The sequence below is a fragment of the Bombina bombina genome, chromosome 2 (assembly GCF_027579735.1).
Source record: "Bombina bombina isolate aBomBom1 chromosome 2, aBomBom1.pri, whole genome shotgun sequence".
Lineage (NCBI taxonomy): Eukaryota > Metazoa > Chordata > Amphibia > Anura > Bombinatoridae > Bombina > Bombina bombina.
Genome location: NC_069500.1, coordinates 558,758,080 through 558,771,037, shown reverse-complemented (window position 1 = coordinate 558,771,037; position 12,958 = coordinate 558,758,080). Strand labels below are relative to the sequence as shown.

At 41.4% G+C, this 12,958-nt stretch overlaps 1 protein-coding gene across 2 annotated transcripts in view; it reads right to left on the bottom strand.

Moving 5' to 3' along the window:
- The window catches only part of FANCC (FA complementation group C), a 1,120,322-nt gene that overhangs the window by 13,784 nt on the left and 1,093,580 nt on the right, over positions 1–12,958 (bottom strand). For both annotated transcript variants that reach the window (XM_053702420.1, XM_053702421.1), the window contains one exon: positions 8,388–8,594. In XM_053702420.1, coding sequence (XP_053558395.1) covers positions 8,388–8,594 — 207 coding nt within the window. The remainder of the gene's footprint in view (positions 1–8,387; positions 8,595–12,958) is intronic.

Genomic DNA, 12,958 nt, shown 5'->3' with positions numbered 1-12,958 from the left:
ATCCGCTTTGGGATCCCTCAACCTCGACCCATACCTGGGTAGCTTGGTATTGAGATGGGATGCCGTGAGATCTATCTCTGGCGTCCCCACTTGCTGCTTATCTCTGCAAACAGCTTGGGATGGAGAGACCATTCCCCTGGATGGAAGAATAGCCTACTTAGAAAATCCGCCTCCCAGTTGTCCACACCCAGAATGTGGATATCTGCCAGCGAATAGCTGTGGGCCTCCGCCCACTCCAGAATCTTAGATACTTCCTTCATCGCCAAGGAACTTCTCGTTCCCCCCTGAAGGTTGATGTAAGCCACCAAGGTAATATTGTCTGATTGGAATCTGATAAACTGGGATGTACCCAGAAGTGGCCTAGCCTTCAGGGCCTTGAAGATTGCCCATAGTTCCAAAATATTAATCGGGAGGGAGGACTCCTCCTGAGTCCACAACCCCTGTGCCTTCCTGGCACCCCAAACAGCTCCCCATCAGGATAGGCTTGCGTCCATAGTCACAATCTCCCAGGATGGTCTTAAGAAGCATGTCCCTCGGGACAGATAATCTGGACAGAGCAACCAAGAGAGCGATTCTCTCGACTGGCTGTCTAATACAATCTGTTGAGAAAGATCTGAATGATCGCCGTTCCACTGCCTAGGCATGCACAGTAGTAAAGGTCTGAGACGGAACCTGGCAAAAGGAATGATGTCCATGCAGGACACCATGAGATCAATCACCTCCATATACTGAGCCACACTCAATGAGTTCTGGAGGGCAAGACATGCCGAAGTTAGCTTGTAACAGCTCTGGTCTGTTAGAAATATCCTCATGGATATGGAGTATATTATAGTACTCAGGAAATCCACCCTGGTACTTGGGATAAGAGAACTCTTTTCCAAGTTTATATTTTATCCATGTGATCGAAGAAGACTGAGAAGGGACTTCTTCCGCAAGACGAAAGGATGGTGATTGCAGCAAAATATCGTCCAAGTATGGGGTTACTGCAATACCCTGAGTTCTGGCAACGGCTAGAAGAGCCCCTTAGAACCTTCGTAAAGATTCTTGGTGCAGTAGCTACGCCAAACGGAAGGGCAATGAACTGGAAGTGCTGGTCCAGGAAAGTGTTCCCTGTGGATTGGAACATGAAGGTGTGCATCCTTCAGATCTATAGTGGTCATAAACTGGCCTTCCTGAATTAAAGGAAGGTTGGACCTTCTTGAAGGAAGAGATACTGAGAAATTTGTTTAAGCACTTTAGGTCCAGACTTGGGAAGAAATTTCCCTCCTTCTTTGGGATCACGAAAAGGTTTGAATTAAGCCCCAAAACTCTTTCTTCGATAGGCACTGGGACAACAACTCCTAAGGAGGATAGATCCCAAATGCACCATAGAAAGGCATCCCTCTTTTCTGGTCTGGTAGACAGATGCAAGAGAAGGAATCTGCCCCTTGGCAAATGAGATTTGAAGCATATCTTGTATCCCTGAGATACCACCTCCAGGACTCACGGATCCTGTACGTCCTTGAACCAGGCGTCTAACAAAAGACAGTCTGCCGCCCCTTTATGACGATTTGTTTTCGGCGGGCTTCTTATTCTGCTTGGATTTATTCCAGGACTGAGCAGGCTTCCAAGTACTCTTGGATTGCTCGGGCTTGGAGGAGGAGGATTTTTGTTGTTGGGATCTGTCAGAACGAAAGGAACGAAAATTTCTTATCTTGCTGTAGGAAGGCACCCTTGCCTCTGGTAACCATAGAAATAATGGAGTCCAGGCCTGGACCAAATAAAATCTTTCCCTTGAAGGGAAGAGAAAGGAGTCTGGACTTAGAAGTCATATCTGCAGACCAAGACTTCAACCAGAGCGCCCGGCGGGCTAGGACCGCAAAGCCAGAGGCCTTTGCATTTAGGTGAATAATTTGCATGTTCGCATCACAGTTAAAAGAATTAGCAATTCTCAGAGCTTTAATTCCGTCTTGAATATCCTCGAGGGGAGACTACACCTCAATGAGTTCCGACAGCCCCCGGTTGAAACAAAAATCCTGTATGTTGAACCATCGTTCTCAGAAAGGTTTCCATTTTCTTATCCATTGGCTCTCTGAACAAAGAACTATCCTCAAGAGCTATAGTAGTACGTTTAGGAAGCGTAGAGATAGCACCATCCACCTTAGGAATGGAGCCCCACAAATACAGTTGAGAGTCTGGGAAAAACTTTTTAAAAATAGACGAGGGGGAAAAGGAAGAACCATTTTTTTCCCATTCGTTTTTAATAATGTTCACCATCTTAACCGGCACAGGAAAAGTCAAAGGAACTTTCCTGTCTTCGTAAACTCTGTCTAATTTAGGTATCAAAGGTTTTTCAGGCAGCGCGGCCTCTGGAACCTCTAACATAGACAGAACCTAAAGGACGGTTCCTCTGCAGCAGGAGGCTTAGACGCTAAGGACTCTGACCCAGAAAGTTCCCCCTCTGAAGCTACAGGTTTAACTCATCATCAGATAACTGGGACATAAAAGCTAAATCCGATAAATATTTAGATGACTCTGGGTCAGGAGAGCTATGTTTAACCTTTCTCTTGTGTTTGTTAGAGCGAGGTAATGCACTGAGGGCCGCAGACAGCGCCGTTTGTAACTGCGTGGCAAAGTATGCAGGAAGAAGGCCCCCTCCGGATGGAGGATTAGATGTGCTACGGGGAACTGCATGTGGAGTGGATAATGTAGCAAGGGTAGTAATCTCACGGGAAGCCGAGTCCTGAGAAGTAGACGGCATCATCAGATAACTGGGACATAAAAGCTAAATCCGATAAATATTTAGATGACTCTGGGTCAGGAGAGCTATGTTTAACCTCTCTCTTGTGTTTGTTAGAGCGAGGTAATACACTGAGGGCCGCAGACACCGCCGTTTGTAACTGCGTGGCAAAGTACGCAGGAAGAAGGCCCCCTCCGGATGGAGGTTTAGATGTGCTACGGGGAACTGCATGTGGAGTGGATAATGTAGCAAGGGTAGTAATCTCACGGGACGCCGAGTCCTGAGAAGTAGACGGCTCAGAGGGACTAAAAGCCTTAGCAGGCTTGTCTCTCTTCTTAGACTTTATAACGGTGTTAAGGCATGTGGAACATAATTGAGTGGGCGGGAAAACCACGGCCTCCTCACAATGTAAACAGGTATGATTTAGACAGGAGTACCTTCTAACATGTCAGAGTCCTCCATAGCTCAGGTTATACCCACATGAGGACACAAATAAAAACGTTTTTTTATTACAGAAAACTGCACCTTTATACTCCCAATGGATGGGGCACTCACCACCTCCAAGACCCAGACAGTTAACAAAGGAAACGCTCTCCTTAGGTTCAAGTCTCAGCCGGAATGGAGGAAATGAACATAGACCACACCCGGTCACATGGAGTGCAAGACAGAACTTCCCCTGTTATTACAAGTACAGAGAGTAATAGGAGCTGTGCAACACTTTCAAAAAACGAAAGTGAAACTTAAAAGTGAAACCTGATTGTTCCAGCCAAAAAAACAGTCTTTCAGCCCAGGAAAGAATCACACAAAGCACTGATTAATTAACCCCAACTATTCAATAAACACCTTCAGAGGATATTAACCCTGGATCCTATCAAGGTATAAAGGAGCCACACTGTGACCCTGTTATAGCGTTTTATGTGTAAAAATTTAAACAATCTTACCTCCAGGATCCATGCTGTGGAACAGAACACAGCCTCTCAAGTGTGACAGTCTTATAGAAGTGCTCCTGACATGGACTTGAGTGAGAGAAAGCAGGCAGTGAAACCCGTCAACACTGATTGCTTAGGAGCAGTTAGCAGTAGTCTTGATGGTTTCGCATAAAAACTTTCCATTTTCCTTTCTCCAGACTCTTTCATCAATAGACATGACTACTTAAAATTCCAGTCCTATTTTGAAGGGCAGATACCCTTTTTCAGGACTCTCAGAATCTTCTGACACTTCTCTGCCACCTCCTAACTTGACGGAAGGCAAAGAATGACTGGGGTAATGAAGAAGTGGGAGGGATATATAAGCCTTTGGCTGGGGTGTCTTTGCCTCCTCCTGGTGGCCAGGTGTTGTATTTCCCAACAGTAAGGAATGAAGCTGTGGACTCTATCTTAAGATGTCTAAGGTATTTCTAATCCCCTTTTCAATCAAGTGGAGAATTGATTGAAAAAGGGATTAGAAATACCTTAGACATCCCAAGAGAAACTTTGCTTAAACCCCAGAAAAAAATAAGATCAAAAGAGAAAAAGATTGAGAGGTTAGTATTTGTTTCAAGATATAGTGATCTGAGTTTTCAAATTCAAAGGATTATTCGTAGACATTGGTATATACTCAAAAATTTTAATCCCAATGTACTAGAATTCCAGGATTTTCCAATGCCCGCTTATTAAAGAGGGATTAATCTGAGAGATACACTTGTTAAAGCTGACATTGGCTCTGCCAAAAAGAATATCCAGGGCTTTATATCCAAAAAGAATGTGGGTTGCTATCCCTGTTTTGGATGCTCAAATTGTAATAGCATGATAAAGGGACCAGTTTTTGTACATCCTCCATCTGGTCGTAAATTTTGGATAAAAGATTTTCTTACATGCAATACTGATTTTGCTATCTATCTCCTTAAATGCCCATGTGGGCTCATTTACATTGGGGAAACAACCCGTAGAGTTAGGGATAGGATAACAGAACATAAATCGAGCATTAGAAGAAAAAATCTGAAATCCCCAGTAGCTACCCATTTCATGCAGGCACAACATGGAGTCAGACAACTTAGGTTCCAAATAATAGAACATGTCTCTCCTTTTAGATGGGGGGGGGGGGGGGGTGATAGAGAGCAATATCTCAAACAAAGGGAAGCCTTTTGGATTTTTCATTTAAATTCACTAATACCAATGGGCATGAATAAAGATTATGATTTGTCAGTATTTTTATAAATTGATTATTTCTCTTTGAATTTTTCTCGATGTATGATGATTCTTCCAATGTTTGTGTATTATTCTTTTATTAAGTAATAAGTTATTACTGTATACTCATTGCATTTTTTAAAAAAAACAAGAAAAAGTATATGAGAGATTTAAAGTTGTATAGGTGTTTGATAAGTAAGTATATGCCAGTGGGTGTGTCTTTTAAGGGTTTATAAGGTGGAGAGGAAATGATACATGCATAGCATGATTAAGGACATGTAGTCCAAAATGTTGCTGCTGTTTGTGCTGATGCTGCAATAAATTGGTAATTATTCACTACTGGAGTGCTGCTGTTCTGTTTTGTATCTTGAACGTTTACATTTCAGCCATCACTGCAAAGAAACCAGAGTAGTTTCACTGTTTACCTCTGTGATTACCTGGTTTCTAAGCCTCTGCAAACTCAATTCTTTTGACAGACATGCATTTTAGCTAATCAGTGCTGACTCTTTAATAACTCCACGGAGTGAGCACCATGTTATTTATATGACACACATGAACTAGCCTTGTCTAAATGTTAAAAAGCACTGAGTTAAGAGGCAGTTCAACATCTTAGAAATTAGCATATGAGCCTACCTAGGATTAGCTTTCCACGAAGAACACCAAGAGAGCAATGCAAATTTGATGATAAAAGTAAATAGGAAAGTGGTTTAAAATTGCATGACCTATTGGAATTAATGAAAGTTTAATTTTGACTAGACTGTCCCTTTAAGGTTTTCAGATCCAGGATGGGTCTGAACATTAACGATAAAAAGATTGGAATAGAACCCTTTCCTTTATTCCGACATAGGAACAGGTAAAATCACTTCCATGATTTCCAGATCCTGAACACACTGAAGGAATGCCAATCTTTTTTCTGGTCTCTTTGAGACATGAGAAGATATCTTTCTGAAGGAGGCCATGACTGAAAATCTTTTCTGTACCTTGAGAAATAATTTCCATTACTCAGGGATCCTGAGCAGACGGTGAGCTGGCCTTATGCAAAAAAACAATTCTGGATATGGGGCCGCACTTTCAAGCAGATTTTGCATTGGAGGGCGATTTCTTGTTTTGCTTGTATTTATTCCAAACTGGATTGGATTTCCAGGTAGACTTTGTGGAATTGGTCTTATAAGAAGAAGACTGAAAACATATTAGCAGAGGACACAATATAGGAGTTAACTGTAGACCCAATAGGAATAGGCAAAAGACAAGTCCCTACAACATCCCTTGGAGGATAGTGACTTAGATTCTCATGAAAAAGAAAATATAAAGCACACCCTAAACTCCTTAAGCTTCCCTCTTGACAAACACTGCACTCTGAGGTGAAATGGGCCTCAACACAGTCTGAGGACTCCTCTGAACGAATAAATCATCTGCACACATCCATTCTTCCCCTTCCTTCAGCGCAAGCAATGATAAGATTAACTACCATAGAGATGTGAGGGGTTATATAGATAGAGCTCTTGGGTTTGGGAATCTCTGCCTCCTCCTAAGTGGAAGGAAAGGTTTTCCCAGGAGTAATGGATCGTTGACTCTCACCACCTTTATGAAATGCACTGTGTATATCTGAAAAAAAACCCTGCGTGTTAAAAACAGTTGTCCCCAGCACCTTCTAAAGAATCATGGGAAAGTGGGAGCGATTAGAGCTTTGTTGTGTGGGGTGTTTTGCCTCCTCCTATAGGACTGACCTTTAAACTTACATATGATGGCTCAAGGAGCAATTTGCTCATATAACATAAAAGCCTGGATTTATTAACTAAAATATAAGATTACTATGCCTGTAATGCCTTATTTTAAAAACAATGCCTATTTCAATTTTATTTTTTTATACAAAAAATAATTTTAACATATAAAATATTTAAGCAAAATATAGCATTGTATGCTGTCCATTTAAAAACTTTCAACCCATTATTATGATTTAATTATCATGTTTCTCTAGTTTTAATCCCTCTCTATCTAGATGGCTATGTATTCATCTTTAATTGTCCCCTCTCATATGATGTTTTTAATTTTGGCCCTTTAGGATCCCATTTTTGGCAATATGGGGTTAATTAAATGAATGTTACTATGTATGAGAAAAACGTTGTCTCTCTTGTGTAACTCCGCCTTCTATATGTGCTCCTATTGGTCCTTGTTTTAATTAGCTGTGCTATAAAGTGTTTGTTTGTGCATTGCATTTTTAGCTTGACAAAGGGGCAGTAGCCCCGAAACGTTGCTGTTCACTTCAATAAAAGCCCTTTCACCTTATTGAGTGCATCATCATTTGCTTTTGGACATTTAAAAACTTTCAGCCTTACTACAGTTAGGTTTAACTGCAGCATCTATTTTACCACAAGTTAAAGTCAAGCAAATGCTTCTCTGCAAGGTGCTGAAGTCCTGTAACTAAAAAGTAATGCCCTGAATGATAAATTGTGATGTAACTAAAATGTTTATTTTATTTTAAAGGAACATTAAACCCAATTTTTTTCTTTCGTTATTCAGATAGAGAATACAATTTTAAACAACATTTAAATTTACTTCTATTATTTAATTTGCATCATTCTTTAGATATCCTTTGTTGAAGAAATAACAATGCACATGGGTTAGCCAATCACACAAGGCATCTATGTGCAGCCACCAATCAGCAGCTTCTGAGCCTATCTAGATATGCTTTTCAGCAAAGGATACCAAGAAAAGGAAGCAAAGTAGATAATAGAAGTACATTAGAAAGTTGTTTAAAATTGCATGCTCTTTCTATATCATGAAAGAAAAACATTGGGTTTCATGTCCCTTTAATAATCATCAATTTGTATTAAAAAACAAACAGGGAGGGGTTACTATTCTGTGTATCTGATAGTGTTTACTGTGTGTCTAACAGGAAGGTGTTAATAAAGGGTGTGAAACCCAACAAATTTCATCTGGATTCGGATAGAGCATACAATATTAAACACATTTCCAATGTACTTCTGTTATCTAATTTGCTTCCATCTCTAAGTATCCTATGCTGAAAAGCATACCTAGATAGGCTCAGGAGCGGCAATGCACTACTAACAGCTAGCTGTTGATTGGTGACTGAACACATGTGCCTCTATTATTGGCTCAGCGAGCCCCAAGTAGCGCATTTCTGTTCCTTCAACAAAGGACCCCAAGAGAATGAAGCATATAAAATAGAAGTAAATATGAATGTTGTTTTATATTGAATACTCTATTTGATTCACGACAAACAAATTGTGTTCCATGTCCCTTTAATCATTTGTCTTTTGCCTGGTATGCAGGAGGCTGGCCCCTAAACACCCCCTTTTGTCAGTATATCTTCTAAAGAGAGCAGATGTTATGTTCATAACTTCCACTGAATCTGCACACAAACCCATGAGTTTAAAGGGTTGTGTAACAAGAGTCCTGTACTGTAACCTGATTGCCTTTAGAACTTAGTATACACGGGTCTGTAAAATGTGTGGCATAGATTTCTCTAATGTAATACTCACATAGATAATAACGTCCTTTGTGATAAGATGCCACTCGCTGGAAAAGATCAAGAAAGTGACAAAGAGATGCCTTACAAGATGCAGTGTGCAAGGATCCCAATTATTTTCTTTAATTCCATCTTCGATTATGTTCTTTAGGTCAGAGGCACTGATGGACACACTTCTGCGTAGTCTTATCAAGGTGTCATGAACTTCCCTTGCTTCAGTCTAAAAAACAATTAACAGTTTTTATTGGACGCACAAGATGTGTTCTCTAAGGCAGTGTTTCTCAACTCCAGTACTCAAGTATACCTAATAGGCCACATTTTGATAAATTCTTAACTAGAAACCAGGTGAAATAATTAGTGGATGGGTATGAGCAGTTAGTAACCAAAGTCACTGATCAGCTCATTATTTCACTTGTGCTCTACTTCAGATATCATGAAACTCTAGCCTGTTAGTACTTGAGGAATGGAGTTTAAAAAAACACTGGTCTAAGGAGCATTTCTATACTCTAATGCAGAGCTTTCAAAACTTGTCATGTCGGTGACACACTTTTTAGACCTACATCATTTCGCGACACAGTAATTCAGTTGTACTGGCAAACAGGAGGTTAAACTAACTTGTTTTAAGAGATACGGACACATACATAAATTATATAATAACAAAATGCATTTACAAGTAACAGTATTGTATGTGCAAGAATTAAACAAAAGTTTAACACCACCAATAGCTACTTACTATTTTAATGGGATGTATGAGGTTGATGGGATGAACACAGTTTATGAATATTTGGTGGAATATTAGACACTTGCATTTTTAAGCTTCCCCTTCCTATCCATATATCAAGAGCAGGAACAGCAATGCACTACTGGGAGCTAGTTGCAAAAAAACCCCACTGACTTCTGACTTCAGCTCAGCGTTTAAGCTGCCGCCCTCAGAGCTTGGTGAGTCAGATTGACTACTGCCCGCGCTGCAAACACACTGCTGTCCCACTCACTGACTACACATGCAGTCACTAGCCAATTAAGGAGACTACACGTGCAGTCAGGAGCCAATGTGCCGCCAAAGCCACCAATGGGAATAGTTTCAGTTCCCACTGAGCTACGCCAATAGGTTAAGATGATCTGTGACCCCCTAGGTATCAATCACGTGTCATCCATGTGATATGCATAGCAGGCAGGTGGAAAGTCAGAAACCCCCCCAAAAAATGTAAAAAAATGTAAATTTTTAAAAAATTGTGCTGAAGCAGGGACACACCTACACACTGCTGCCGACACACTAGTGTGTCCCGACACACAGTTTAGAAAGCACTGCTCTAATGTATACATTAATGCCAACTGAACATAAGTGTTTTGAAAGCTACTGCTTATAAACAATCATCCACATTAGAAAACTAGCAGAGCATTCCTTTAGAAAATCTAAAAAGGCAAAATAAAATACATTGAAATACATTGGTATCTGCGAGTAAGCTGTCAGTGTCATTTAGATAGACTCTTCAGATTGAGAGAAAATATAAAAGTCATCCGCACAAATACTTACATGGGACCCATTTCAGCCAATCAGAATTTCTGTGCAAAGGGAGTGGTAAGGCTTTTCAAAGGATTACATATTCAAAGCCATTCCAAACCCTTAAAAATGCTGTGATAACAGTGGAAAGTTTTGCTTCCTGAAAATATTTTTATGATTACAATAGACCCTATCAAAGTGAATACAAATATGATTTCAAGTTGACTATATTCATAGAGAAACATGAAATGACCCCCTTAACAACCTGTACATCGCTGGTCTTTCTATGGGGCTTGTTTTTTTAATAGAGTGGTCTTGTTGCTGGCGGCTAGACCCGTGCTATTATAGGCAGAAAAAAAAAAGGAATTTGCTTTTTTGAACTCTTTTGGGTGTATACAATATATTTTTGGCTGCTGATCATGAAAAACATAATTTATGCTTACCTGATAAATTCCTTTCTTCTGTAGTGTGATCAGTCCACGGGTCATCATTACTTCTGGGATATTACTCCTCCCCAACAGGAAGTGCAAGAGGATTCACCCAGCAGAGCTGCATATAGCTCCTCCCCTCTACGTCACTCCCAGTCATTCGACCAAGGACCAACGAGAAAGGAAAAGCCAAGGGTGAAGTGGTGACTGGAGTATAAATTAAAAAATATTTACCTGCCTTAAAAACAGGGCGGGCCGTGGACTGATCACACTACAGAAGAAAGGAATTTATCAGGTAAGCATAAATTATGTTTTCTTCTGTTAAGTGTGATCAGTCCACGGGTCATCATTACTTCTGGGATACCAATACCAAAGCAAAAGTACACGGATGACGGGAGGGATAGGCAGGCTCTTTATACAGAAGGAACCACTGCCTGAAGAACCTTTCTCCCAAAAATAGCCTCCGATGAAGCAAAAGTGTCAAATTTGTAAAATTTGGAAAAAGTATGAAGCGAAGACCAAGTTGCAGCCTTGCAAATCTGTTCAACAGAGGCCTCATTCTTGAAGGCCCAAGTGGAAGCCACAGCTCTAGTAGAATGAGCTGTAATTCTTTCAGGAGGCTGCTGTCCAGCAGTCTCATAAGCTAAACGAATTATGCTACGAAGCCAAAAAGAAAGAGAGGTAGCGGAAGGTTTTTGACCTCTCCTCTGCCCAGAGTAAATGACAAACAGAGAAGACGTTTGTCGAAATTCCTTAGTTGCCTGTAAGTAAAATTTTAGAGCACGGACTACATCCAGGTTGTGCAGTAGACGTTCCTTCTTTGAAGAAGGATTTGGGCATAAAGAAGGAACAACAATCTCTTGATTGATATTCCTGTTAGTAACTACCTTAGGTAAGAACCCAGGTTTAGTACGCAGGACTACCTTATCCGAATGAAAAATCAAATAAGGAGAATCACAATGTAAGGCTGATAATTCAGAGACTCTTCGAGCCGAGGAAATAGCCATTAAAAATAGAACTTTCCAAGATAACAACTTTATATCAATGGAATGAAGGGGTTCAAACGGAACGCCCTGTAAAACATTAAGAACAAGGTTTAAACTCCATGGTGGAGCAACAGTTTTAAACACAGGCTTAATTCTGGCCAAAGCCTGACAAAAAGCCTGGACGTCAGGAACTTCTGACAGACGTTTGTGTAACAGAATGGACAGAGCTGAGATCTGTCCCTTTAATGAACTAGCAGATAAACCCTTTTCTAAACCTTCTTGTAGAAAAGACAATATCCTAGGAATCCTAACCTTACTCCAAGAGTAACCTTTGGATTCACACCAATATAGGTATTTACGCCATATCTTATGGTAAATCTTTCTGGTAACAGGTTTCCTAGCCTGTATTAAGGTATCAATAACTGACTCAGAAAATCCACGTCTTGATAAAATCAAGCGTTCAATTTCCAAGCAGTCAGCTTCAGAGAAGTTAGATTTTGATGTTTGAAGGGACCCTGTATCAGAAGGTCCTGTTTCAGAGGTAGAGACCAAGGTGGACAGGATGACATGTCCACCAGGTCTGCATACCAAGTCCTGCGTGGCCACGCAGGTGCTATTAGAATCACTGATGCTCTCTCTTGTTTGATTCTGGCAATCAATCGAGGAAGCAACGGGAAGGGTGGAAACACGTAAGCCATCCTGAAGTCCCAAGGTGCTGTCAGAGCATCTATCAGGACTGCTCCTGGATCCCTGGATCTGGACCCGTAACGAGGAAGCTTGGCGTTCTGTCGAGACGCCATGAGATCTATCTCTGGTTTGCCCCAACGTCGAAGTATTTGGGCAAAGACCTCCGGATGAAGTTCCCACTCCCCCGGATGAAAAGTCTGACGACTTAAGAAATCCGCCTCCCAGTTCTCCACTCCCGGGATGTGGATTGCTGACAGGTGGCAAGAGTGAGACTCTGCCCAGCGAATTATCTTTGATACTTCCATCATAGCTAGGGAGCTTCTTGTCCCTCCCTGATGGTTGATGTAAGCTACAGTCGTGATGTTGTCCGACTGAAACCTGATGAACCCCCGAGTTGTCAACTGGGGCCAAGCCAGGAGGGCATTGAGAACTGCTCTCAATTCCAGAATGTTTATTGGCAGGAGACTCTCCTCCTGACTCCATTGTCCCTGAGCCTTCAGAGAATTCCAGACGGCACCCCAACCTAGAAGGCTGGCGTCTGTTGTTACAATTGTCCAGTCTGGTCTGCTGAATGGCATCCCCCTGGACAGATGTGGCCAAGAAAGCCACCATAGAAGAGAATTTCTGGTCTCTTGATCCAGATTCAGAGAAGGGGATAAGTCTGAGTAATCCCCATTCCACTGACTTAGCATGCACAGTTGCAGTGGTCTGAGGTGTAAGCGTGCAAAGGGTACTATGTCCATTGCCGCTACCATTAAGCCGATTACCTCCATGCATTGAGCCACTGACGGGTGTTGAATGGAATGAAGGGTGCGGCAAGCACTTTGAAGTCTTGTTAGCCTGTCCTCTGTCAGGTAAATCTTCATTTCTACAGAATCTATAAGAGTCCCCAGGAAGGGAACTCTTGTGAGTGGAACGAGTGAACTTTTCTTTTCGTTCACCTTCCATCCATGTGACCTTAGAAATGCCAGCACTAACTCTG